The 25,625-nt window shown below is 44.6% G+C and overlaps 1 protein-coding gene across 1 annotated transcript; it reads right to left on the reverse strand.

Annotated features, from left to right (window-relative positions):
- Positions 1 to 13,777: 13,777 nt before the first annotated feature.
- Positions 13,778 to 15,341, reverse strand: BHLHA9 (basic helix-loop-helix family member a9). Its single transcript, XM_003770102.2, has one exon. It carries the CDS (start codon positions 14,869 to 14,871, stop codon positions 14,098 to 14,100), a length of 774 nt encoding a protein of 257 aa, XP_003770150.1. The 5' UTR covers positions 14,872 to 15,341; the 3' UTR covers positions 13,778 to 14,097.
- Positions 15,342 to 25,625: the final 10,284 nt, after the last annotated feature.

The following is a 25,625-nucleotide window of genomic DNA, read 5'->3' on the forward strand; positions in this document are numbered from 1 at the left end:
TCACAAATTGAAGCTATTTCCATTTTATGTTAAGCATTTTTGTCGTTCAGTTGTTTGGCAAAGATACTGAAATGGTTCGTCATTTCCTTCTCCAGCTCATTTTTCACAAACGAGGGAACTAAGAGGGGCAAGTGACAGTAAATGTCTGAAGCCAGATTTGAACTCAAGACGCTGAGCCTTTCTGATGCCAGTCCCAGGGCTCTGTGGCCTGTAGCGCTACCAGCTGCCTGGGTTCTGCACCTGCTCACCATTTAAAGGATCTCTTTACCATGCTCCCCCACCCCAATAACGTCCCAGAGCCCAAGACTCTGTGTGATTACCTCTCAGAGACATCTCTGGAATCGGCTTGGTCAGCCCACAACATGCCATCCCAATCTCCTTTTGCCCGAAGCCTTCCCCTCCTTTGTGGCATAAGCATATATAAAGCCCCATGGCAGCTCACTTCTCCTCTGGCAGATGGGACTCTCTGGCTGATTGGTGAACTCAATAAAGCCCAAATTTGATATTCTGGGGTTTCAATATTCCTACATCACCCAACAAAATCCCCTCGAAGTATATCAGAATCAGTCATCAGTGCCCGGGCTGTGCCAGGAACCAGAGTTAAAGAAAGTACCTTCAGGGGAAAGAAAATGCCAGAAGACTATAAATATCAATAATTCAGAGAAACAGAGGAAGGCTGATATGAGAGGCAGCTGTGGCACGCTGTAGAGGGAGCTAGCTTCAGTCATGAGGAGCTGGGTTCAAGTTCTGACTCTGACTAGCTGCCCGACCCTTGGCAATTCCTCTAGTCTCCTTTAGTAGGACCCAAACAACCATATAAACAGACTGTTTGGCATGTAACAAGGCAACAAGACAGCACGCAACAAGGCAAATGAAGTCAACGTGGAGGATCATCAAGTTCTGGTCAAGTGTGACTGTCGATGGTAATGACCTGTGATAAAGAATACACATTTTTCTACCTTAAAAAAATTCAATTGCAAAGCTATTTGTTCATATGCTTTGACCACTTTTGCATTGGGAAATGGCTCCTAGTTTTATATATTTAGGTTGGTTCCCTATGTATTATGTACATTAGAGATAGTTGATACAATTCTAGAGAATGTACTTTGTAAAGAAAAATAGAAAGCTAGGTGGAACACTGGCTTAAACACCTGGTCTGGAGTTCAAATATGGCCTCAAATACTTTCTAGTTGTGTGACCCTGGGTAAGTCACATAACATCTGCCTCCATTTCTTAACTGTAAAATGAGGGCATTTATAATAGCATTTACTTCAAAGGATTACTTTATGGATCAAATGAGACAATGTTTGTAATTATTATTATTTTTTGTTGAGGCTATTGGAGTTAAGTGATTTGTCCAGGGTCACACAGCTAGGAAGTGTTAAGTGTCTGAGATCAAATTTGAACTCAGGTCCTCCTGACTTCAGGGCTGGTGCTCTATCTACTGCACCACCTAGCTGCCCCAAATTTGTAATTATTTACAAATAATTGTCTTAGTGTCTAACATACAGTGTCTGACATATAATAAGTACTACATAAATGCTAACTATTATTATTAATAATATATTTATATTTCAATTATATTATTTATTATTATTAATAAAATAATGTCTCTATGTTTGCTGAAAAACATCCCTTTTGTCAAAAAACATTTATTCATACTTTTTTGAAACAAGGAGGAAGAAGAAAAAGAACAAAGAGAAGGAAGGAAAAAATAAAAGAAATAAAGAAGAAAAGAAGAGAGAGAAAAAAAGAAAAGAAGGAGAGAGAAAAAGAAAGGATGGGAGAGAGAAAGAAAGAAAGAGAGGGAGGGAAGAAGGAAGAAAATGGTGCTAGAATAAGCATGAACCTGTATCTAAAAATGTGCCTCTGAGCAAAGGGAGGTGACTAAGCAGCTGGTTTGGGCTAATGAGGCAGCAGAAGGTAGCGAGAAGCTCAAGCCCAAAGGTGTCCTCTCTGTAGCAGACGGGATGCATGATTCTCCTCTCTAGTCAGTGGTTACTTAGCATCTTTTTAGAGAACTAGAACAGTTGGGACTCTGGGACGGGAAGGCAGGTGGCTCTGGGTTAAAGCCTGTCATTTTTAGTCTTCTTGAAAAACCTCCTTGACTGGCTTTTGACCTACAAGGGGAGGGAGTCCTTTACCCTTCAGGGTTTCCATTCCCCTCCAGACCCTTTCTGTACTGCTAATGTGACTGTATTGCTCTCCAGCCTGTCTGCGGCACTAAAATAGTAAGCTGTTTATTGCTCAGTCTGGAAGCCTTTAACAGCTCACCTGCCAGGTAGAAAAAGAGCAGATTCTCTTTCTCGAAATGGAACAAAAGATCCCTGGGAACGCGGCTTCTGGAAGCAGACGGCCTAAGATGGTGCCTCGGAAGCTCCCAGCTAGGTGGGGATCAAGGGCTGGACCATCCAGGGGGAAGCTGGTCAGGAGAAAGCAAAGAAACCCCACAAAAGGCTTTAGTAAAGTATCAGGACTGCTGCTGGCCTGAGAGGCGAAGGAGTCAGTCCCAGACAGCTCCTCACCAAAGCGCGCTGGTTTTTTCTCCATTGCTCCTTCTGAACAAAAGGTGCAGGGAAAGGGAAATGAGAGGAATACAAGAGCGGCCTGCCCCACTCCATCCCCACCCCCCAAGTTAGAAAGTAGTCTGGGAAGCAATCGGTGCCACTGGGAAAGGGATCCAAGTCTTGGGTTTGATATTTACTACCTTTGCAAGTCACTCAACCACACTGTGCCTCAGTTTCCTCATTTGTAAAACGAGGGGTTTGTATTAAATGGCTTATATTTCCAGCTGGAATCTCCCCCTACTCCAGCCTCAGCCCCCAATCTTCAGTTTCTTCCTGCCTAGGAAATGGTTCGGCGGTGGCGATTGTTTTAGTTTTTATTTTTCCAGCCCTGCAGCCCTGGTCTCCCGTGGCTATGTTAATGTACTTATAAATATGTAAGCCCCTTAAGAGGCCCGATTACTGGAGGCCCAGGACACCTGGGGCCACTGCACGGTCAGTAATGCACCTCCGAGAGAGGTCGATGCTCGAGGATGGAGAGCAGCCAGGGGGGAGTTGCCTGGGAGGGGAGTTGTCTCAGGTGGGGAAGTTGCCTCAGGAGGTGGAGAGAGCCTGGGGAGAACTGTGGGGATGGTCTCGGGTGGGAAGCTTGCCTCAGGGAGTGGAGCTGCCTCTGGGGAGATCTGTGGGGGAGGTCTCAGGTGGGGAAGCTGCCTGGGGACTGCCTGGGGAGCTGGGTGGGTGGGGAGCTGCTGAGGGGGAGTGCCTGGGAAGTGGCATTCAGTGGAGCTGTCCAGGAGAGCGGAAGGATACGGCCCTGAGGTCAGGGAAGAGCTTTTCTGTTGTTAAAACTAACTCGGAGCGATAGTAAAGAACTAAGGAAGTTGGGGTAGAGTGCTGTTAAAGTCGCGAGGTACAGGGGGAGTTCCAGGGCCCGGGCAGACAGACAAAGAGGCCGGCTGAGCTCCTCCTGACCTCCCGGCAGGTGCTGGGAGGGAGCGTGGTGCGGGGCACCCTCTAGTGGACCTTATGGGAATACAAGCCACCAGAGGGGAGGGAGGAGGAAAGGGAGGGAGAGAGACTGGGCTTTGACACTGTCCCCTGCCCTGTCCCCCTGCCCTGCCCCCTGCCCTGTCCCCTGCCCTGCCCCCTGCCCCTGCCCCCTGTCCCCCCTCCCTGTCCCCTGCCTGCCCCCTGCCCTGTCCCCACTGCCCCTGTCCCCCTGCCCTGCCTCCCTGCCCTGTCCCTCTCTGCCCTGTCCCCACTGCCCTGTCCCCTGCCCTGCCCCTGCCCTGTCCCCCCTGCCCTTCCCCTGCCCCCACTCCTGTCCCACTGCCCTGTCTCCCCTGCCCTGGCCCCCTGCCCTGTCCCCACTGCCCTGCCCCCTGCCCTGCCCCTCTGCCCTGTCCCCTCTGCCCGCCCTCCTGCCCCCTGCCCTGTCCCCCTGCCCTGTCCCCTGGGCCCCTGCCCCCTGCCCCGTCCCCACCGCACACGTGCGCAAAGGCAGATGAAGCGGGTCTCTCCCTTTGAGAGCCGCTGCGGCCGGCCTGCTCCCCGCCAGGGAAAGGGCGAGGTCCCCAGCTCATGCCCCAGAAGCGGGAGGCTCTGCGCGAGGCACCGGCCTCTCCCTCCCCGGGCCGGCTCCGTCTCCGCTGCCGGGGCCTGATAAAGCTGCTTATCGATGAGCGGACCTGCGACTTTGTGGCTCGCCTCAGGGGCCCTGAGGTGCTTCTGACTGCGTGACTTTGAGCAAGTCCCCGGACCTCGCATCTGTAGAATGGGGGAGTTGTGCCCCCCTCCTGCGCCAGGAGTCTTGGAGGTCCCGTCTAGCTGGGTCAGGCAGGGCAGAGGCTCCGAATCGGAGACGAAGCCTGACCAGCCTCCTCCTCTCCTTACTTTTTAGTAGTTTAACTGTGCGTGACGCTTCTGCTTTCTGTGCGTCCCTGACCGAGGGCCCCACTATTTCCCCCCTAGCCCCTCACCCTCTAGCTGAAAGGCGCCGATCCTCCGCCTTTGCCGGGCCCTGGCTACGCCAGGCAGTGGCAGATGAGGTCGGGGGAGGGGAGAGGAGCGAAGCGGGGGCCAGAGTCCTCCTTCCCTTTGGGCACCCTTCAGAGAAGAACGAAGTCACTTCCCGGAATAAAGGCCTTGGGGGAAAGAGTCTTGTTCAGAAATCATGAGAGCCGGATCCGGAGAAATGACCCGGAGGAACCTAGAACTTGGCAACTACTGGTGTCCTTGCGGGTCTCAGGCTGGGCCAGCTCCTGGATGGCAAACTCGGAGCTCTGTCTCCATCTGGAGCTTTTCCCAGAAGAGCCCGTTCTTGCCTCTTACTGATCATCTTGAGAGAGAGATGAGCCATTTCCGAAGTCTCTCTCTTCGGAGGTTTGGTTTTCACAGGAGAGGGAATAGTCATGTTCAATCTGTACAGAAAAAGTCAAAAAGTAGAATTGAAGGTGAGGATCCGGGAATCCTCAAATGTGATGGAGTCAGGGGGGCACAAGGAGGTTGTAAAATACCATCTGTGAGCAGTGTCAGAGCAACCTATGCTGGGGGTGGGAAAACGAATAGGTCATATATGGAGAGGAGAAGATGGATGGATGAAAGGAAGGAAAGAAGGAAGGAAGGAAGATAAAGAAGGAAAGAGGAAAGGAAGAAAGGAAAGAAGGGAAGACAGAAAGATCCAAAGAAAGAAAGGAAAGAAGAAAGGAATGGAAAGAAAGAAAGAAGGAAGGAAAAAGAAGGAAAGAAAGAAAGAAAGAAAATGAGGGAGGGAAGGAAGAAAAGGAGGGAGAGAGGGAGGGAGGGACAGACTGAGTGAAGCAGGGAGGAGGGAAGGAGGGAAAGGGAGAGAGAGAGAAGAAGGGGGAAAGGGGGCAAGAAAGAGGAAAGTAGAAAGAAAAAGAAAAGAAAAGAACCTGTTAGATTATAATAGTTATAATCTAACTTCTAATCAATTCAACAGATATTTGCTAGATAACAACTATATTCAAAGCACCGCGATGGGCATTGGAGGAGATGCAAAGACAAAAAAGCATCTCTTGCCCTCCTTGGGAAGGTGTTATAACATAAACAAATAAATACAAATTAATCTGAGAATCCAGAGTGTGGACACTAGCAGAAGCAGAGAAGGCCTCCCACAGGAGGTGCCTAGAGGTGAGTCTTGAAGGATTCTAGGGGGAGAGATGAGGGAAAGCATTCCAGGTGATGGGTGGGTGGGGGGCCCTTGCACAGACAGATGGTTAGAAGATGGAGGGCCAAATCTGAGGAACAGCAAGTGGGTCAGTTTGCTTGGAGCATAGAGTGGATGAGGAAAAGCTATATGAAATAAGGTCGAGAAGAAAGATGGAGACAAATGGTGAAGAGCTTTGTTTTACATGCTAAACTGAGAAGTTTGAATTTTGTCCTAGAGGTAATAGGGAGTGTTGGAAGGTTCTTGAAGAGAAGAGTACCATGGTCAGAGTTGAGCTTTAGGAAACTTTAGGCAGCTAGGTGAGGGAAGAACTTCAAGCAGGGAGACCAGCTAAGGGTGTGCACTAAGGTGGCCATGTTGGTTGTTGTCTTTCTTTCTTGAAGACCAAAATGGCAGCACTATGTTGGGCTCAAGATAGAAGACACTAAGATAGACGTGTAAACAGAGAGAAAAGAGGAGGGAGGGTATCAGAGATGCTAGGGAACAACGCCTCCTTCCATGGAGGAAGTAGCTTTAATTTCCAGTTTATTCGTAAGGACACCTTTAATTTCCCAAATAACTTTAGTTCAAGTAACTACGCACTAACTTCCAAGCCACTTGGATGAACTACTTTGTAAAGTAATGAGTCTCCTATCCCAAGAAGTGTCTGGGCTCTGGACAGGGCTTGATCTAGACGACACCTGAGGTCCCTCCAACTCCTAGACTTTGTTCTATTCCGTTCCCAATTCAAAAGGCTGGCAGACTGGCCAGAATGCTCAAGAACTGCAGGACTAGTTTCATGGAGTAAATGAGATTTAGTCATTCTTCCAAGAGCTCATTAAAAGCACTAAATCTTTTGGCTGAGAATTAATTTGGATTCAATTAAACAGTTTTAAAAGCACTTACTAAACTCCAGCTCTGTGCCAGACGTAGAGTTACAAAGATTAAAAACGATGGTCCCCGGAGCAGAGGGATTAGAAGCAGTCACCCAGTTGGGTTTTCCCAACATTCCCCTCCAAATCATTTTAAAATAAAATTTCATATCACATTTTTGGGGTGGAAGCACCAATTAAAGATCAGAGTGACATTTTTTTTCTGACCTAAGAAAACTTAGGAGATAGACAGGAGACACTGGGACGGAGGCACATCCAGAGGGCCCCCATGTATGGTAGCCACGGCGGCAGCTTCAGGAGCTCTCAGAGAATGAGACAACTGGTCAGAAAGAGATTACAGGGGACCCTCTGCTGGCATTAGGTGCATTTGGCACCAATTGGCAACTCCATTGCCCACAAGCAGTTCTGGGTCACAGTTTTAAGGCAGAAAGGAGTGCTTGTGGTTGGTCTCAAGTTCCAAGGCAGAGAGAAGGCCTGGTGCTTGTGACTTCAGGGGAGCAGGATCCCTTCTAGGTAAACAAACCAGAAGAGTAGTGACCCCATCTCTCCCTGGATCACACTGTCATGGAAGCATCAAAAACTTGCAGAACTAATTCTGAAAACAGCAGCATGAAAAAAGTCTGAAGCTTGACACCCCAAGCAAAGCCCAACTTCAACAGAAAGTTCAAAGTGAAGAAAAAGGCCGGGAAAATAAACAACAGAAAAAAAAAGAATTTTACCATAAAAAGTTACCATGGTGGCAATGAATACCAAGAGAAACTCAGAAGACAACTGTGTAAAAACAGCTACAACCAAAGCCTCAAAGAAAAATGTAAATTTGACACAAGTTCATGAATCTCAGGTTAAGAACCTCTGAGGTCAGAGGTCATTTAGGCCATCTTCTTTATTTTATAGATGAGGAAACTGAGGCCCAGAGAGGCTGGGATGAATTGACTTGTCTATAGTCACACAAGTAGTAAATGACAAATGGGGATTCGAACTCGGGTCCTGAGATTCCAGTGTCCTTAGACTGGACTCATTTTGCATCCTGAGCATCTGGCACAATTCCAGGCCTATAATAAGTGCTAAACACATGATTAATTGTCACGGCAGCACCATCGTAATAGAAGAAATGGAGAGTTATCGGGACTGTGCTAATGCGCCATCTCCAACTGCTAGCAAGCTAATCGTTAAATGTCCGGTGTGAGCATTTACACCTAAGTGTGAGCAAATGTTACAGACAGGGGCTAGATTTATTGTTTCATCGATATCTGGAGTTAAGAAAGCAACGGAAAAAAAGTCAATGATGCAGAGTAAATGGAAAAGCTTCCCCTGCCGGTTGTTAAACCTTCACCAACACATCCTTGAGTAGAGTAGACGGGCAGCCAAGAAGTGCAGTTGTGAAACCAGGTGCCGGAGAAATTATATCCTGGCCCAAAGGATTGTGGGGAAGGGTGAGAGGAAACAGAAAAGCTAAATAATAACAGGGTGGGATGGAGGCACAGACCCCAGAATAGCTTTGGGGCGGATGCTGAGGAGTCTTTGAGCCTCCCCTCGCAGACCTGCCACCTGTTCCAGCTTCAGCAAAATGGAAACAGGAAGGGATGAGTCCATTTCCTCTCCACATCCTTGCCTTGCCCCTCCCCAGGCTTCCAAACCCTAAAGGGCCCAAAAAACCCCGCTTCGTACAGTCAGAGGGTATTTCAAAGCTTCAGCTCGAAGCCCAGCATGGAGCCGGCGCCCATTCCCAGGCACCTGGGGAGCGCTAAGCTCCAAGTTTAGAAATCAGCAGTCCCCTAGTCCGGGGCTCTTGGGTATCATGGGCTCTTCTGGCACTCTACTGAGGCTTCGGGACCCCTGTCAGAGAAAACCTTTTACTTGTGTAATTTTCATTTATACCTGAAGACAACGCTAGACTTCGGTTACAAAGTTGGTCAAAAGAAGCATGTTATGGTTTTTCTATCCAAGGCCATGGATCTCCTGAAATCTGGCCATGGATTTCCCAGCCCCTGATCTAGCCCAACTTATTCATTTTACAGAGGAGCAAAATGAGTCCCAGAGGTGTTAGGTGAGGGGGGGGGTCACCCGTCCAGAGAGAGGCAGAAGCCAAAGCCAGAGGCTGAGGCTGGCCCCGTGGCTTCTAAGCCCATCACATGACTGCAGACACACTTTCCATATTCCCCTTAGGAAGCACTAAGAAAAAAATAGAAATGTCCCATGTGTGGGGAAGCATTGATATGTGGAAAGTGTTTCCCCAATGAGCTGGAATTTCTGGCTGAAAAATCTCTGCTGCCCCAGAATCCAGTCCTAAAGGACTTTGGAGTCTCCTGGAACAATTACTACAGTCATTCCAGCAATCCCCTCTGTCACTGTTGTCTCTACTTCCTTCTCTCTCCCTCTCTCCTCCCTTCTCTCTCTCTCTTCTCTGTCTCTGTCTGTCTGTCTCTCTGTTTTTGTCTGTCTCTGCCTCTCTGTGTGTCTCAGTATCTCTGTATCTCTCCCGCTTCCTTCCTCCCTTTCTCTTTTCCTCTCTCTTCCCTTTCTTTCTCTCTTTTCTCCCCTCCCTTCTCTCTTTTCTCTCTCTCTTCCTTTCTCTTTCCCTCTCTTTGTTTCTCTTTCTCTTCCTTCTCTATCTCTGTCTCTCTCCCTCTCTGTCTCTGTGTCTGTCTCTCTGTGTGTGTCTCTCTCTTTGTCTCTCTCTCTCTGTCTTTGTCTGTCTCTGCCTCTCTGTATGTCTCTGTCTCTCTGTCTGTCTCTGGGTCTCTGTCTCTGTCTCTGTCTCTGTCTCTCTCCTCCCTTCTTTTCTCCAGTTTTTTTCTCTCTCTTCCCTTCTCTCTCTGTCTCTTTCTTTCTCTTTCTCTGTCTCTTTGCTTCTCTTTCTCTGCCTCTCTTTGTGTGTGTCTGTCTCTGTATATGTCTCTCTATTTCTGTCACTCCCTTTTCCTCCCTTCCTTCCCCTCTTCCTCTCTCTTCCCTTTTTTCCCTCTCTGTTCTCTTTTCCTTTCTCTCTCCTCCCTTCTCTCTCCCTCTCTTTCACTCTCCCTCTCCATTTCTCTTTGTAGCTCATTCTCTATCTCAACCTTTCTCTCTCTATTGTTCTATTTTATGTCTACTCTGTCCCTCTTTTTGTTTTTTCACATCTAATGCTATTCTCTCTCTCTCTGATTGTTCTTTCTCTTTCTGTCCCCCCTCTCTCTGTGTAACATCTCTTTGTTTCTGTTTCCCTCTCTCATACACACACACACACACACACACACACACACACACATTTAAACTCTCATACACTCTCTGCAAAAGTATAGCAGGAAATGGGTTCAAAAAGCCATGGTTGGACCAGGACCAGATGAATATTTATTTCCCCTCCAAGATGTCCCCTGGGGCAGACCAAACAGATTCACCCCTTTCCCGGCTCCCCTTCACCCCCAAGCCGCCATGATTCAATGGAACCCTCTTTGGGAATTGCCTTCACAGCCATCAGCATGTTTTTAATTGCTCTGCCTGTGATGAATCTTGGTCTTTTCAGAGTGGAATTGTGTTTTAGGAACAACCAAAAGGCCAACACAGGTCCCAGAAGATCTGGAGAAGGGCAGGGTTATTGAGCAGGTGAAGGTCAAGTTCGGGAGTCTAGAATGAACATAGGGGAAGGGTGATGATGAGCTAGGGAGGAGGCCACTCGTAGGCCGAGATACACTGAGGAGACAACAAGGTCCAGGGGATAGAGCCCTGGATTCACAGCCAAGAAGATCTGAGTTCAAGTCTCCCATCTGACAGGGAGCCCGGGACAAGACCCTTCTTGTCTCTAAATAAGTTTCCCTGGCTGTAAAATAGATGGTAAAGTATCTGAAAGCTCAGCAGCCAAGTGGAATTGAGGGAAGAGAATCCTGAACTGGATTCAGGAAGACCTGAGTTCAAATTCTGCCTTAGACCCTTATTATTTGTGTGTGGGCAAGGCACTTATGCCTTCTCAACCTCAGTTTCTTCATCTGTTAAATGGAGATAAGAATTGCCCCTGCCTTTGGGGATGATCAAAGGCGATCCTGTGTGTGAAGGATTTCATGATCTTTAATGTCATTTATCATCATCATATATATACTTGGATGCAGAAAATACAGTGACTTAGTGGGAGAAGGCCTCAGAGTCAAGGAAGGCCAGGAGTCAGATCCTGATTCTGATACATAGAGGATTAGCTTGAAACAAGTCACTTGACCTCTAGATGTTTCAGGCAACACTTTTTAAGACTAAAATTGGAGGTGAGCTGTCAAATAGTACCAGCGAGGGTCATTTCCACACTGGGAGCTCCCCATACCTATGAAATTTCAGGTCTACTCACCCCTCATTTCCCTCAATGAAACACAGTCAGTTGATGCATACACAAACACGTGTTCATAGGCCAGTAGGTGTCTGCACACAAATACACAGGTGGGGAGACATTCACACTGTCCTCACCTACAGAAGCACAAGCATAATCACACACACACACACACACACACACACACACACACACACACACTAAATAAACAGCCTCCTGCCTGAGTTCTGCTTTGAGTCAGAAGCTCTCAGCCTCAGTTTCCCTATTTGTAAAATGGGAATAATTGTGACACTTACCTCCTAGGGTTGTTGGAAAAGTGAAATGAGGGATTTAATGTAGACCTTAAGTCACTAAATGAATGTGAGCGATGATGGTGGAGATGACAATCCCTTTTAACGCCTGATCTCTATTTCAGGAATGGGGGAAACACCCAGCCTAGTCTTCCTCCCCCAGCCCACCCCACCTCCACTCCACCCCTCCCTGAGTTTAGCTTCAGCTGAAAACTGTACCTTCCCCTTCCCCACTTAATAGTATTTTATTTTTTTCCAATTATACCTAAAGATAGTTTTCAACTTTCTCTTTTATATTTTCCAAGTTTTCCCCCAGGATATGTGCTGTCCTGATCTGGGCCACGTGTCCTGCTGAAAGGTGGGAGGCAGTGAGAGGGGGCCCTCCATCCTGTTCCCATCTGTGCTCCTGATTTTCTCTAAAGATTAATTAAGTCACAGAGTCGCTTGTCTAGAGCTCATCTTGTGAGGGCTGTGAAATCAGAAGCCCCAGCAAAGCCACAGGGAGGAGGGTTTGTCCGAGAAGGAAGGCACACGGCCAGTCGTGTGTACGTTGGGAGAGACGTACTTTAGATGGTCACTGTATTGATCATTAGACTTGGAGTTAGGAAGACCTGGTTCAGTTCTGCCTCAGACACTAACTGGTGTATGACCCTGAGCAAGTCACTTAAGCCCATCTCAATTTTCTCATCAGCAAAATAAAAGAGTTTGATCCAAGGACCTCTAAGGGCCTTTCTAGCACCAATCCTATGAATTAAAGTTAATGGGTTAGGGGCAGCTGGGTGGTACAGTGGATAGAACACCAGCCCTGAAGTCAGGAGGACCTGAGTTCAAATTTGGCCTCAGACACTTAATACTTCCTAGCTGTGTGACCTTGGGTAAGGAACTCCAATTGCCCCAGCAAAATAAATAAATAAGTAAAGTTAATGGATTTTCCTACCTGCCAGTTTCCCCAGAAGTCTCTCAAACGGAGGCTGGGAAGAAAGATCCCCAGGAGAAATCACATTTCCTGTTCTTCAAAGAGTAACATATTCTCCTCTTCCCAGTCAGTCTCCCTGCTTGGTGCCCAGCATCCCAGCACACTTCCCTAATCTGTTACTTCAGGACCACACAACTGTCGGCCATCACTTGACATTTTTCAAGAGCCCCAAACGAGCGTGTAACCCCCTGGATCTGTTTCCTGAGATGCCAAAGAAAGCCCAGAAGTCGGTTTCTGAGACAGTCTTTATGTCTTGGATCAAACAGCCCACGTGGCATCTTGATGGATCTGTTAAAGCGAGCAAAAGTCCCCACCTTCTCTCCCCCCAATCCATCCATCTCTCCATGCACAGACTCTCCACCCTCCATATTGTCCCCACTAACCCCAGAACTCAAATCCACCTCCTATTCCCATATTCCCCTTTTTCCCCCTGGACATCAGAACTCTCACCCTTGTTATGCTGTCAGAGCACTGGGCCCAGATATTAATTCTGCCCCTTATGAACCCTTTGACCTTGGGTACATCACCTCAGTTTCCTCTTCTGTAAAATTAGTCCCTTCCTAAATCGATGATCCTAAGATTTAAACACACTTTATAGTGCCAAGGAAGACCCTCCCCCTACCTTTCTTTTTTTAAGTTTATTTATTTTTAATACACTTTATTTTATGACGTGTTGGGAGAGAAAAATCAAAACAAAAGGGAAAAACCATGGCAGAGCAGAAAAAAAAAATAAGCGAACCTAGCATGTGTTGCCCTCCTCCCTCTGCCCTTCAGCTTGCCCCTGGGTCTCCTTAGCTCTCTTCCCATTTCCCATTTAGAGAAGACCATGGATCTCACTCAGCTGTCACTGGAGTGTAAAAATGAATAGAGTCCCGGGACTCTGAGCTCTACTATGGACCACTATGAATTTGACCCTGGTTTCTAGGTCCCTTCCTTCTCGGGTTCTTTGCTTTCCCATAGGTAAAACCAGTTAGACATCTTGATTTCCAAGCTTCTTGTCAACTTAAGGCTGCTATAGCCTCTCTGTACTAGCCGACTCAGCTCCTTCCTTCCTTGCTAGGACCATTTCCCACCCCTGCTCTATTTCAGGGATGCAGAAGGAAGCTCCGAGCCGGCTAAGCTGTGAAGCAGGGAGAGGCCATAGGGTTCTGTGGGAGGAATAGTGCATTCAGACCAGGGTTCAAATCTTGCCACCATTTACTATCGGTGTCTCGATTCCCTCATCTGTAAGATGGGGGTATTGGACCAGACGACCTCTGAGAGCCCTCCAGCTTCAGATCTCTGTTCCTACCGGTGACAGGAATGGTCAGTGGTCTCCTAGTTACTCTTCTGGTTTCCTCCCACCTTTTCAAGGCTCAGGTGCCACTGTCCCCAAGGTGAGTAGAATGACATTGCCCCTACCCCCATAACTCACCCCCCCCCCCATACACAATAGTTGGAATCATACTAATCACTCCTGGAACTCAGTTGCCCTCACACACCCACATACATCCACACAAACATGTCTCACTTGTCCAAAACATCCCGGAGGGTCCTGGAAGCCCAGAGGATAATTAGGATCCGACGCAGGGAGCCCAGAAATAAAAACACCAGACTTGTAATGAGGCTTAAAAGAGTCTGAACATCTAAGAAGCATTCAAGACACAGCCCCGCTTACTGACAGTCATATGCAGCAGGTCCTGAAGACTTAAGGGAGCAGCCCCAACCACAAGAGACCCTGCAGCTCTACCCCTGAGTCTTACTCACAGTCACCGTGTCCGCATTTAGTCCCCTCTCCCACCCTTCCAGGAGGGATTCACTCCCCCCACCAGGGTCACAGCGTCTCTTTCCCTTCCGATGCCGTCTTGTTACATCTTTGTTGGACTTTCCCAGAGCGGGCAGATTTGTCCCCAGTGCTGGTTGGTTCTATTCTTACTTGAGTTGCTGAAAAAGCATCCCCCTGACTTCCTTCCAAAGAAGAGTGAGCAGTCCTATTCAGTGCATGGGCAGAGACTGCTGGTAACCCGGCCCTGGTCCTCGGAGGTACCCAAGCTGCCAGGGGATTGTTCTCTGAGAGGGAGCACAGAGATTGTCCGCGAACTTTGGATAGCAAGGCGGCTGTTCCCCAAGAGGACGGCTCCCACTGGAGTGGTACGCAGGACTGGGTGGGATGGAGTCCTCCTTCTGACTTTCTAGCTGGGAGGAAAACTCAGGAGAATACTTCAAGTAGAGAGGAGAAGGAGGGTGCGCTTGGAAGGGAAGTGCAGCTTCTCCGTAGCTGTAGTCCAAGGGCATCTGGAAGGGCTGTGGGTGACCATCCCAGCCAGCTTCCTCCTCCTGGACTCTGCCATACTGGGTCTGACATTCCTGGTGGCTGCAGGGCCACCGGGCAGCCGAGCCGGAGCGCAGGAACATGGACAGGGAGGTGATCCGGTGGATGGCCCTCCGGAGGGTAGCGATCTTGGACAGCCGTTTGCCACTGAGGTCATGTTTGAGCGCCAGCCGGAGGGCATTGAAGGCTTGGTTATAATCGAGGATCCTCTTGCGCTCTCTAACGTTGGCAGCGATCCTCCTGGCCTTCGATCTCACCGGTCGGCTGCTCTTCCGCACTCTGAGTCCTTCAATGTCGCCGGAGTGCTGGGAGGCCCCACTGGCCTTCAGCTGCCCCAAATCCCCCCTGGCATCCCAGAAAACACCTTCCATTTCCTCTTCAGAGCTCTCGGACTCCTTTGGGCTCCTGCGGCCCATTCCTGTCCCCGTCCTGGGCATGGTCTGCCTGGTTCCTCTTCCTCGATCTCCTAGAAGGGTGAGTGACAAAGCTCTCCTTCCGTGGACTCTGGCTGGCTGGACACTCCTCCCTCCTAGTCAGTCCCTCCTGGGCTGGGCTTTATTACGCCACGTGGCTGCCCTCCCCATCCATCTCCCTCTGGTTGGCTTTATTACCTGGCCCCAGGTAAGAACACAGAAGAAGCATGCAGAGTCTTGTAAGGGACAGACCAGACCAGACAGGACTCCATCTCCACAGCCCTTCTGGGTGATCACCCTCAGTCTAAGAAAAAGTAGCTCTTTGAGTACCTCTCGGTGGTTTCTAGGGCTCTTTTAGGATGAAACTGAGGAAGTCTTTCCTTCACTCTCCCAAAATAGGCTCAGATGCCCCACACTTCCAGTCACTTTTTGTCTTCCTCTGTCAAACAAGGGGCTGGGGAGATGATTGCTAAAAGCCTGTCCAGCTTTGTTTAGGATCTCCCTCTAGAAGAAGGGAAGAGTCAAAAAAGAAATCAACCAATCAATTCCTACTATTACATGCTTGCTCTATATTTGAAGTGCCATGGAGACAAAGCCATGAAACAGTCCCCTCAGGGAATTTACATTCTACCAGGAGAATGTGTGTATTTATGGATTTATATACATACGTATATTACACACACACAGGAAGTAATATTGATTTGGTGCAAAATGAGATGCACATGTACACTAAGACTATGAATAGTCAGAAGGGTTTTCTTTTTCTTTTTTTCCTTTCTCAAGGAGGGAAAGGAAGTGAGAGCAAGAGAACAATGAGCTTGTTAAGTGGGGGCAGAAAAAGCACAAAAACCGTATTTTGATATTTATTAGAAAATATTTTTACTTGTATTTTAAAAATAAAAATAAGTATGTGATGAAGGTTGGCAACTGGTTGGGGGGGAGCATCAAAGGCAGGCAGAGATCAGGAAAAGCTTCCTATAGAAGGTGCTGCTTGAATTGGGACTTGAAGAAAAGGAGAATTCTTAAACTGGCTTTTTAAACTTTTCCCCTCATGACTCCTTTTCACTCAAGAAATATTTATATAAATCGTATATTTCGAACAGAAGTGGGCCAGTGTGACTGAAAAGGTGGAAAGGGCTCAGATTGTGAAAATCATAAAGAAGTTTGGATTTAATCCTGAAGTTATTATTGAGTAGGGAGATGACATGGTCAGATCTGGGCTTTAGGAAAATTACTTTAGTAGTTGTGAGTGTGTGTGTCTGTGTATCTGTTTGTTTCTGTTTTTCTTTCATTCTGATTCTGTCTCTGTCTGTCTGCCTCCCTCTCTATCCCTGTTTATGTGTCTTTCTCTCTCCTTTCTTCCTCTCTCCTTCCTTTCTTCCTTCTCTCCTCCCTCCTCCTCCTCCTCCTTCCTCTCTCTCTCTGTCTCTCTCTGCCTGTCTTTCTCTCTCCCTCTCCCTTCCTCCCTCTCCCCCTCCTTCTCTTCTTCCCTCCCTGTCTCCTTCTCTCTCTGTCTCTCTCTCTTTCTTTCTCTGTCTGTCTCTGTCTCTGTCTCTCTATCTGTGTGTGTGTGTGTCTCTGTCTCCCTTTCCCCTTCTCTTTCTCCCTCTCCCTCTCTCCCCTTCTCTCTCTCTCCCTCCCTCCCTCCCTTTCTCCCCCCTCTCTTTCTCTCTCTTTCTCTCTCTCTCCCCCTTCCTCCCTCCCTTTCTGTCTCTCTCTCTCTCTCTCTCTCTCTCTCTCTCTCTCTCTCTCTCTTGCTCCCTTCCTTCCCTCCCTCCTTCTCTCTCTCTCTGTGTCTCTGTCTGTCTGTCTCTGTGTCTTTCTCTCTCTCTTTCTCTGTCTCTGTCTGTGTGTGTGTGTGTGTGTGTATTTCTGTATGTATCTCTCTGTCTCTTTCTCTGTCTCTGTCTCTCTCTCCCCCAGAAATATATAGCCTGGATGGACAATCCATCTCATAGTCAGGATGTGCTAACTACACTAACTACAAATCCAGTCTCTGAAATTGCCAATGCCACCCATTAACCAATAGTGTCCAAAGGAAGGTGGAAGCTACCCAAGAGACCTGGGAATGAGAATAATATTGGTCTACCTGGTTCCCAAAGCCATAGCTCTAGGTAGCCACCATTGTGAGATACCTCTTGATGACAGCTTCTGGAGTGCAGCAGCTCCCAGGTCTCTGGCAGTCACAGCCACTCAAGGCCCAGAAAAGAAAGTCCTCATCACCAACAACTTTGGCACTGTCAGATGGCTCATCATCAGAAACTGGCATAATTTCATTAGTGAAGCTGACATTAAATATACTGCATAATCATTTGTTTTGCTGATATACCCTAAGAATTATGGTATATTCTTCCTCAATCAGGAGTTCTCTGAAGGCAGGGATTATCTTGCTTTTCTATATGAATCTCCAAAACTTAGCACTTTGCACAAAATAAGTCCTTAATAAATATTTTTCATTCATTCTTTCATTTATGAAATCAAAAATTCTCTATCTTTATATAAGGAAGAATGGGTACAATTTCAGCTCGTGTAGGATAATTAGGAGAGCAGGGAGGCACTCCGAAGTATGGGGAACTTCATGATCAAAGATGGGCAAACAGAAAATGAATCTGAAGGAAGGTAAGTAATAGGGAAACAAGCACTCCAATTTGGATTTTGCCCAGGAAGATGTGTGGCTAAGAGAACATTAAAAGAATGAGAAAAAAAAGATGTGAACTGGTTTGCTTCCCAAAAAGTATCCCTCCCATGAGGCTGTGGACAAAGGAAGGATTAGGGTTTGTGTTTTTGCTTTTGGAGGGGATCCTAGTGTGATCCTCTAGGACTTCAAGCTGCAGACGAGATGCCCAAGTGCATTCATAGAGAGAATTTTATCATTGTGAGTTTCCTGTATCAATCAAAACAAAGGGCTAGAACTCCCTTCCCCCCAAAAAAAATCCTCACCCACAACTGCTTTTCTGAGAGAGCAAACTGGTATCTCATGGCAAGGGTTCTGATTGGGTTCCTCCTTTCAGCATTCTCCTCCTGTGTGTATGAACATAAATATATTACTTGTCCCTGAGATTCAATTTCTTCCTCCATAAAATGAAAGAAAGAAAGAAAGAAAGAAAGAAAGAAGGAAAGAAAGAAAGAAAGAAAGAAAGAAAGAAAGAAAGAAAGAAAGAAAGAAAGAAAGAAAGAAAGAAAGAAAAAAGAAAGGAAGGAAGGAAGGAAGGAAGAAAGAAAGAAAAACATTTATTAAATGCTTACTCTGTACCAAGCATTAGGGATATAAACAGAGAGACAGTACTGGATCTCAAGGAGCTCATATTCCAAATGGGGGAGAAAACACAGGTGGGAAGGTGCAGACGCATGGTGGATGGCAAGGTCTAAGAATCAGCTTAAGATTTCTACCCTGCAAGACGTGATGCCAGCTAAATAGGACCCTACCACATCTTAAGCCCAAGAGGAGAGGGCAATCCTTATGGCAAAGGTTCAAACCTCACTCTGATACTTATTAGCTAAGTCAGAGCTTCTGAAACTTTCCACTAATAATACTTTTTCACCCAAGAAATTTTTATATGCCCCTGCATATACATATATATATATAATATATATACAAATCAAACCTTTACTGATAATAAATCATAATCTCGGCACCCCCACATTCAATTATGTGACCCCATAGGAGGTCATGAGCCACAGTTTAAGAAACTTTGAGCTAAATTACCTTGGAGCAATCATTTTATTCTCTGATGCTCAGTTTTATCATAAATGAAATGGGGATCATAAATTCATAGCTCCGAAGCTGGAAAGGGTCAATTTTATAGATGAAGAAATTCTGAGGTCAAGTGATTACCCAAGATCACAGAGGTTTAACAATCTTCCAGAGTGTAATTTGGATCCAACTATCTCACAGGATTATCATGAGATTCAAATGAGATAATGATGTAGAGCCTTGTAAACTATAGAAATGTCGGTTATTGTGTTCTTTTTCTTCTCGATGCCTTGAAATTACAGGTTCTTTGTAAGCAATTTGCATATGGGGTGTCCCTGATTCTGATGGATGTCAAAATAATGCTACAAGCACTAAACACTACCAAGATTAGCAGTCAAAGATATTTTCTCAGCTAGAAGTCCCAGCCCAAAGATTTGTAAGCTTTTTAGTGTAAAGACCTTCTTGGGAATTCTAAGCCCATGGTCTCTTCCCAGAGCCAGGTTCTTAAATAACTTTAAGTACAATAAGTAAATTAAATTAAATGATAAACTATTTAATGTAATTAAATATAAATTAGAATAAATTTCAATTCAAGGATAATAAAAATAAACATTTGACTTTTTCCTCCATACAACTTTACAGACCTAAAATCTTTTCTTGGATCATTTCAGGGGTTGTATACTCCAGGTTCAGAATTCTTATTCTACTTCCCATAAATAATGAATAGCTTACTTACCTTCTCAATGCATGTGAAAGGGACCAGAAGAAAGAGAGCAATTAGAACTGAAAAATTTTTAAATAAATGTAAATTTTAAAAAATTCTTGTCTTAGAGGATCATGGAATTTAGAGGGGCCGTGCAGATCATGTGGTCAGATTCCTCATTTGGAGGAAAACAAGTCCCAGAGAGACATGATAATGCTCCAGGGTCATATAATTAATTAAAAATGTAGCCAGGATTCAGCCCAAGGTCCTACATCAAGATAATGGCAGAATATATGCTGGGGCCTGGATCTACTAATTCTCAGGCCAGGACTCTTTCTATTCCAGCAGAATGGGTGGCTTATGGACCTTCCTGAAATGGATTAGGACTTTGTCCCTTCTCCAAGAGGAAGGAGATAACTCCATTAAAGGGCCCCTTCCCCATCTCTCTCTTGGGACTAACCAACTACACAAGCAAAGGAGTAGACTTTACTGGAGGCAAAGTGGAAAAGGAGGAAGAAAAAAAGAAGGGGGGAAGAGAGAAGAATAAAGAAAAAAGGAAAAGAGGAAAAGAAAAGAGGAGGATAAAGAAGAAAAAGGGGAGGAATAAAAGGAGAAAGAGAGTAAGAAGGAGAAAGAAAAAGGAGGAAGAGAAATTGGAGAAAAAAGAAGGAAGACAAAGAAGAGGAAAAAGAAAGAAGAAAAGGAAAAGGAAGAGAAGGAAGAGGAAGAATAAAAAAGATTAAAAAAAAGCAGAAAGGGGGATAGAGAAGAGGAGGAAGAGGATAAGGAAGAAAAAGAAAAGGAGGAAGAGGAGCAGGAGAAAGAAAAGGAGGAAGAAGAAAAGAATGAAGATAAAAAGAGAAAGAAGAAAAGGAAGAGAGGGAAGAAGAGGAGAGAGAAGAGGAGGAACAGGAAATGGCCCAAACAGTGATAAAAAATAAAATTCAGTCTCCAGATACCTACCTGTCCCTCTGTGTCCCCTCCCCCATATTTTTGAAGGACTACACCTACCAAATGTCTTCACTATACCCATGTGGAAAGAGCCCAGGTCCCAGCCAAGCACCTTTTCACTAACACTGACTGCCAACTATTTGTTCTTTGAAGCAAAATCCCTTAAAATATTAAAAAAACATTCTGGCCAAGTTGAAATGTGAAGAGCTCCTAAGCTGATGTGGTCATCATATAATAAAGACTCATTTATACAAGAAAGAGATTTAGATATATCTGTACAAAGTCACACACATCTATATATAAATGAGTCTATATCTCTCTATACAGATATAACACAATGAGGTAGATACTATTGTTGATTCTATTTCATAGATGAGAAAACCAAAGCAGAAGAGGTAAGATGATTGACCCAGGGTCACATACTGTGAAAGTGTCTCAATTAGGATTCAAATTCAGGCCTTTTTGATTCCCAAATCCAACACTATCCTTTGCTTCTTAAAAAAAAAAAAAAACCCAACAACAACAACGAACCAACCAACAACAACAACAAAAACTAACCTACTTTTTGATCTGAAAATTATCCTTGCATATGTTTTGAAAATAAAAAACTTCAATTAAAAAAACCCTATCAACCAACCTCAGGGCAGTGACATCTAGCTACCCTGAGATTGGTTGTTTTTTTTTTTTTTTAAGGCAGCAATTTTTTCCACTTACTGGAGACCCACCATCCTTATTCTGGCCTTTGTTGCCTCTCCCCTGAACAATCACTCTTACCCAGCTTCCAACCCATGCTGGGTAACTTGCTGTGACCCCTGAGCTGGCACTGATTGCCCTGGTTCCACTCCTCTACCAGCTTTTATTGTCTTGGACAGTATGGTGTTTACCATCTAATCTGACTTCTTCGTGGCCATTCCAGAGGAATTTTTTGGATATTTGGACATTCTCTGGCAGTTTTGTGGAAGAGTCTACACTTCTCTGCTGCCTTGCACACTGCCCTCTTAACCAGAAATTCCAAGGTTTGATTTTAAACAAATCTATTAAAATTTGAGTATTTTATTTTATTTTTCCAATTACATGTAAAAGTTTTTAACATTCTTTTTTGATGTTCCTTGATTTGATGATTCTTGATTTTGAGTCCAAATTCTCTTCCTCTCTCCAGCCCTTCCCTTCTCTCAGAAGGCAAGCGCTTTAATATAGATCAGGGCTCCTTAAACTTTTCCCACTCATGACCCCAAGTATATAGGTATATAAATAGGCATACAAATCAAACATTTATGAGTGATGATTCATAATTTTGTAACCCCCCACATACAGTTACGAGACATCATGTGGGATTATGACCCACAGTTTAAGAAGCTTTGATACAGATTATACATATGCAATTCCATAAAACATATTTTCATATTAGCCATGATACAAAAGAAAAGATACCTCCCACAGAAAGAGAGAGATGAGAAAGAAAGAAAGAAAGAAAGAAAGAAAGAAAGAAAGAAAGAAAGAAAGAAAAAGAAAGAAGGAAAGAAAGAAAGAAAGAAAAAGAAAGAAGGAAAGAAAGAAAGAAAGAAGGAAAGAGAGAAAAAGAGAGAGAAAGGAAGGAAGGAAGGAAGGAAGGAAGGAAGGAAGGAAGGAAGGAAGGAAGGAAGGAAGGAAGGAAGGAAAGTTAGTTAAAATTAATATGCTTTGATCCTTATTCATAGTCCTTCAGTTGTTTCTCTGGAGGTGGATAGTAATTCTCAGAATTGTCTTGAATCATTGTATTGCTGAGAATAGCCAAGCCATTCATGTACAGTACTGCTGTTATTATAAACACTAATATCAAATCATGATTAAGTAAGATAATATAAATTATGTATATAATATAAATACTACTTATTGTCATTATTATAATTGTTTTCTCTCAGTGATGCTGCATTGCCAGGAACCATGGAGCACAGATCTCAGAAGAACTAGAATTTCAGGTGAGTCAAAGGGCAAAGAATATTATTTTATGTTTTGGGGTATGCAAATGGCAGTATTTATCCAGTGATGATTTACACAAAAGACACAGGGATCTCAGACCACAGATTCAGAGTTGGAAGTTCTGTATACAAGGTTTTGTGTATGAGGGGACTGAGACCCAGAGAAAGGAATGATGTGAACTGGATTTTAGGTGGAGAACTGGGGTGAAAACGGAGTTCATAATGCTTTATCAGGTATGAGGTGAGATTCTCTGTGGAGAAGGAAAAGGCAGGGAGAAGGGAAGAGATGGTTTGGATACAATGCTAGGTAGAGTGTGACTGACTGTTATCTTCATCTCTCCCTTCTGCAGACTTGGACTTTCTCCTTTACTCCTCTAGCTTGATAGATGATCTTTCACTTTATCTTACCTGGAGACACAGACTTTCCCTTCCTAGCCTTATTCTGCTCTTTCTCCTGTCTTCTTTAAAAGGTAAACATCTTGTTCCCTTTTCCATTATCATAGTCATTGGCTAAATTGTTCTCCTAGTTCTGCTCATTTCACTTTGAATCTGAATTTCAGACAAGGCTTCCCAGGTTACACAATTCTTCAGAAACTATCTCACTTCCTTGTATTTATATAGTTAACCCTTAACCCAGTGCCAGGCACATAGCTAGCACTTACTAAATGCTCTCTTTATCTATATAACTATCTATCCACACATCTATCTATCTATCTACTCATCCATCTATCCGTCCATCTACATATCTTTATATCTATCTATCCACATATCCATTCATCCATCCATCCATCCTTCCACACATCTATCTGTCTATTCACACATCCATCCATCTATCTGTTTATCTACCTGTCTCTATCTATCCACACATCTAACTATCTGTCTGCCTGTCTCTGTCTAGTTTGTCTATTTAGGATGAACAGTAGGATTATCCTGCAAGACTGAAGGCTTTATTGGGATGATGTGTAGTGGAGCCCACCAGCATGGTTATATATGACTTTCTTTGGTAGTTTTCTGCAGCATTTGATAAGAAGGGGAGGAGGAATATCGAAGGGGGTGTGTTTGGAAAGGGGGAGGGGGAGAGTGGATTCTATGCAAAAGAAGTGTAAGGTTGAATCACTGGAAACAGGAACAAACTGTCCAAGTTGAGGAGACCCAGGGCAGGAGGAATAAATTGAGGAAGCAAGGAGGAGTAGAATAACTGGGGGCCACAATGGAAGGACAAGAGGGATTGGTAGAAGTAAAGCAGAGGGTAAACAAGAGGTTATAGTCCAAGGAAGTGATTTCATAGTCCTAGATGATGTAAATTGAATAGTATGAGTGAGAAAGATAATACCCAGGAAATTATTAGCCTCAGGTGGAGCAGTGATCACGGGAGTTGAAGAGGTTGTTGAACTGAAAAACCAGAGGGTTCAAAGATGCATCACCATGGAAGCTTACAAGTATGAGGGTAGGGCCAAGAGTACAGTGGAAGACTTTGAACCAAGAACTGAATTCCTAGAGAATGAAGGAGTCAGATAGACAGATAATGGATGGAGGGAGGGAGGAAGAGAGAGAGAGAGAGAAAGAGAGAGAGAGAGAGAGAGAGAGAGAGAGAAGGATAGTATATGGATGGATATATAGATGATAGAGGGGTGGATGGATGAAGTTAGATAGATAGATAGATAGATGTCTGGATAGTTAAACAGACAGACAAATGACTTGAAGCCTGTAGATAGACAATAGCCACTGGAATCTCGAGAGTCTTCTAGAAATGGATGGAGTAAAATTCTCCCTTCCTATAATGTTTTTCTCACCTTACCTCTCTTCCGCCCATTGAATTCTTAAACAATTCTTTAAAACCCAACCCAAAAGTCCCTCTTCTCCAGACAGGCCCCCTCCCTCTCATCACTCCAGTGACTTATAACCTTTTCCCCTCAGGCCTAATATAACACTTGTTTACACATCTCTTATACATTTATCATATATCACTTTGTGCTGTAGTAATCTGAATTGATCTCAACTCAGCTTTAAGTTCTTTGAAGGTAAGGAATGATGTCTTATCTAAATTTTGATCTCTCCCAATGTCTACCATGGTACTTTGGCCAAAACAACAGCACCACAGTAAAAATGTGCCTCAATGACCTTAATAAATGTTTCTTCAATTCAATGAAAGTTAAGAGGGATCTTTAGAATAAAATGTGAGCTTCTTGAGAGTAAGGAGTGAAGGGGTGTCTTTCTTTGTATCCCTAGTGATTAATACAGTACAAAGCATATATAAATATTTAGTAAATGCTTGTTGAGTTCTAAAAGAGAAGAGATGCATTCACATTGTAATTTTGAGTATATATATATATTGTCAAAATTACATGTGAATATATATATGTATTTGTTATAAAGATTTTTTTTTATTTTTTCCCCATTGGTGAGGAAGGTGAGAATGGGAAAAAAAATAAATGCTTGTTAATTGAAAGTAAAATGATTTTTAAAAAATGTTTGTTGACTAAGACATTCAGTCCAACTTAAGATATTTTACAGACGAGGAAATCTGAGGTCCACACAACTGAATTATCAACATAGCAAAAACTTGACCCTAAGTCTCATGATTTCCAATCCACCATTCACTATATTTCTCAAGCTGGAAACCCCAAGGAAATGGTTTGAAATAAACTCCTCTTGGACTTCCTTTTTCTTCTTTGAAAACTGAAAGTGGGAAACTAGAATTCAGGGCTTCTCAGACTTTTTTCACTCATGATCCCTTTTCATCTGGGAAATTTTTCCATGACCCTGGGCATATAGGTATATAAAATAAGTGTACAAATCAAACATTTACTGATAATTATTCATAATTTCATAATTCCCATATTCTGTTAGAAGATTTTCCATTGGTTCGTTTAAGTTTAAGAATCTGGAGACTAGATAGCCCCTGAAATTCCTTCCAGCTCCAGAGCTATAATCTAACAACCCCTCTATTTTACAGATGAGGAAAGTGGGAGCCCAGAATTGTCCAATGTAGGAAGTGTAAAAGAAAATTCAATCCAGGTTGACTTCAGATCAAGGTTTCTCATTGTACCAAATTATCTCCAGTTACCTTCTCTCCTTTATCTGTCCCAGAATATATGGATTTCTTTCTTTATTGCCTAGTCCTCGGGATGCCCCAAGAATAGCGTCAGCTTCGAGTCCACTCTTCTACAGCCTGAAATGCCATCTTTTGAGTGTCAGGGAAGCAAAGATACATCCAAGATGGTGTCAGACAGAGGTTGTCTTACAGAGAGAATCACAGAACCCTCTTCCCCCATCTCCATGTTCTTATCTGATTATCTAGGATACACTCTGATCAATCACAGCAATTAGCACGGGTCCATTTATCTATTACCCTTTTCCTTTGTCAGCACTTTGAAGCGGCAGCTAATATGGGTTCCTGGGTAGGAACTGCCTAATAAATCAGAGCTCCAAGGCCCCAGGGAAGGAGAAGGATGTGGAACAGGACTTCAAA

The sequence above is a fragment of the Sarcophilus harrisii genome, chromosome 4 (genome assembly GCF_902635505.1).
Source record: "Sarcophilus harrisii chromosome 4, mSarHar1.11, whole genome shotgun sequence".
NCBI lineage: Eukaryota > Metazoa > Chordata > Mammalia > Dasyuromorphia > Dasyuridae > Sarcophilus > Sarcophilus harrisii.